Raw genomic sequence first — 460 nt, 5'->3', positions numbered from 1 at the left:
TTCTCACCTGTGGAGAGAGGAGTGCGGCACATATAGCAGGCTGCTGTTCTAGGAACCGCTCAATCATGTCCAGCGCACTGTTCCATCGTGTAGGGACATCAGTTTTCAGTTTGTGCTGCGGTAACTGCAGAAGTTTCTGTTTCTCCTGCAGTTCATGATTTGCGATGGTGCTGCGGTGGAAGAAACCAGTAATTCGCCTGATCCTCCCCAGCAGTCGTGACACTGTAGTTAGCTTCAGAGCTCGTTGGGCAGCCAGGTTCAAAGTGTGGGCGAAGCATGTAATGTGTGCCAAGTTATCAATCTGTGTAGCGGCTAGCATGTTGGCAGCATTATCAGTCACAATCACCAGATCCGTGACAGTCAGCTCCCATTCATCAGCAACGGAGTGAAACATCGCATTAACATTCACAGCTGTGTGGCTTTCATGCATTACACGAGTTTGCAAAACATGGGATTCGAG

At 49.3% G+C, this 460-nt stretch overlaps 1 protein-coding gene across 1 annotated transcript; it reads right to left on the bottom strand.

The window, feature by feature from the left end:
* Positions 1 to 30: 30 nt before the first annotated feature.
* LOC106511942 (zinc finger BED domain-containing protein 1) lies at positions 31 to 460 on the bottom strand (the record flags this gene model as incomplete). The annotated part of the gene is given in 1 exon segment (XM_014000657.1): positions 31 to 460. A coding segment is annotated over 1 exon segment (430 nt), but the record flags the coding sequence as incomplete, so codon positions are not given.

This window comes from Austrofundulus limnaeus, unplaced genomic scaffold (genome assembly GCF_001266775.1).
Source record: "Austrofundulus limnaeus strain Quisiro unplaced genomic scaffold, Austrofundulus_limnaeus-1.0 Scaffold3648, whole genome shotgun sequence".
Taxonomy (NCBI): Eukaryota; Metazoa; Chordata; class Actinopteri; order Cyprinodontiformes; family Rivulidae; genus Austrofundulus; species Austrofundulus limnaeus.
The sequence above is the reverse complement of the archived record's forward strand: the minus strand, read 5'-3'. Positions and strand labels throughout refer to the sequence as shown.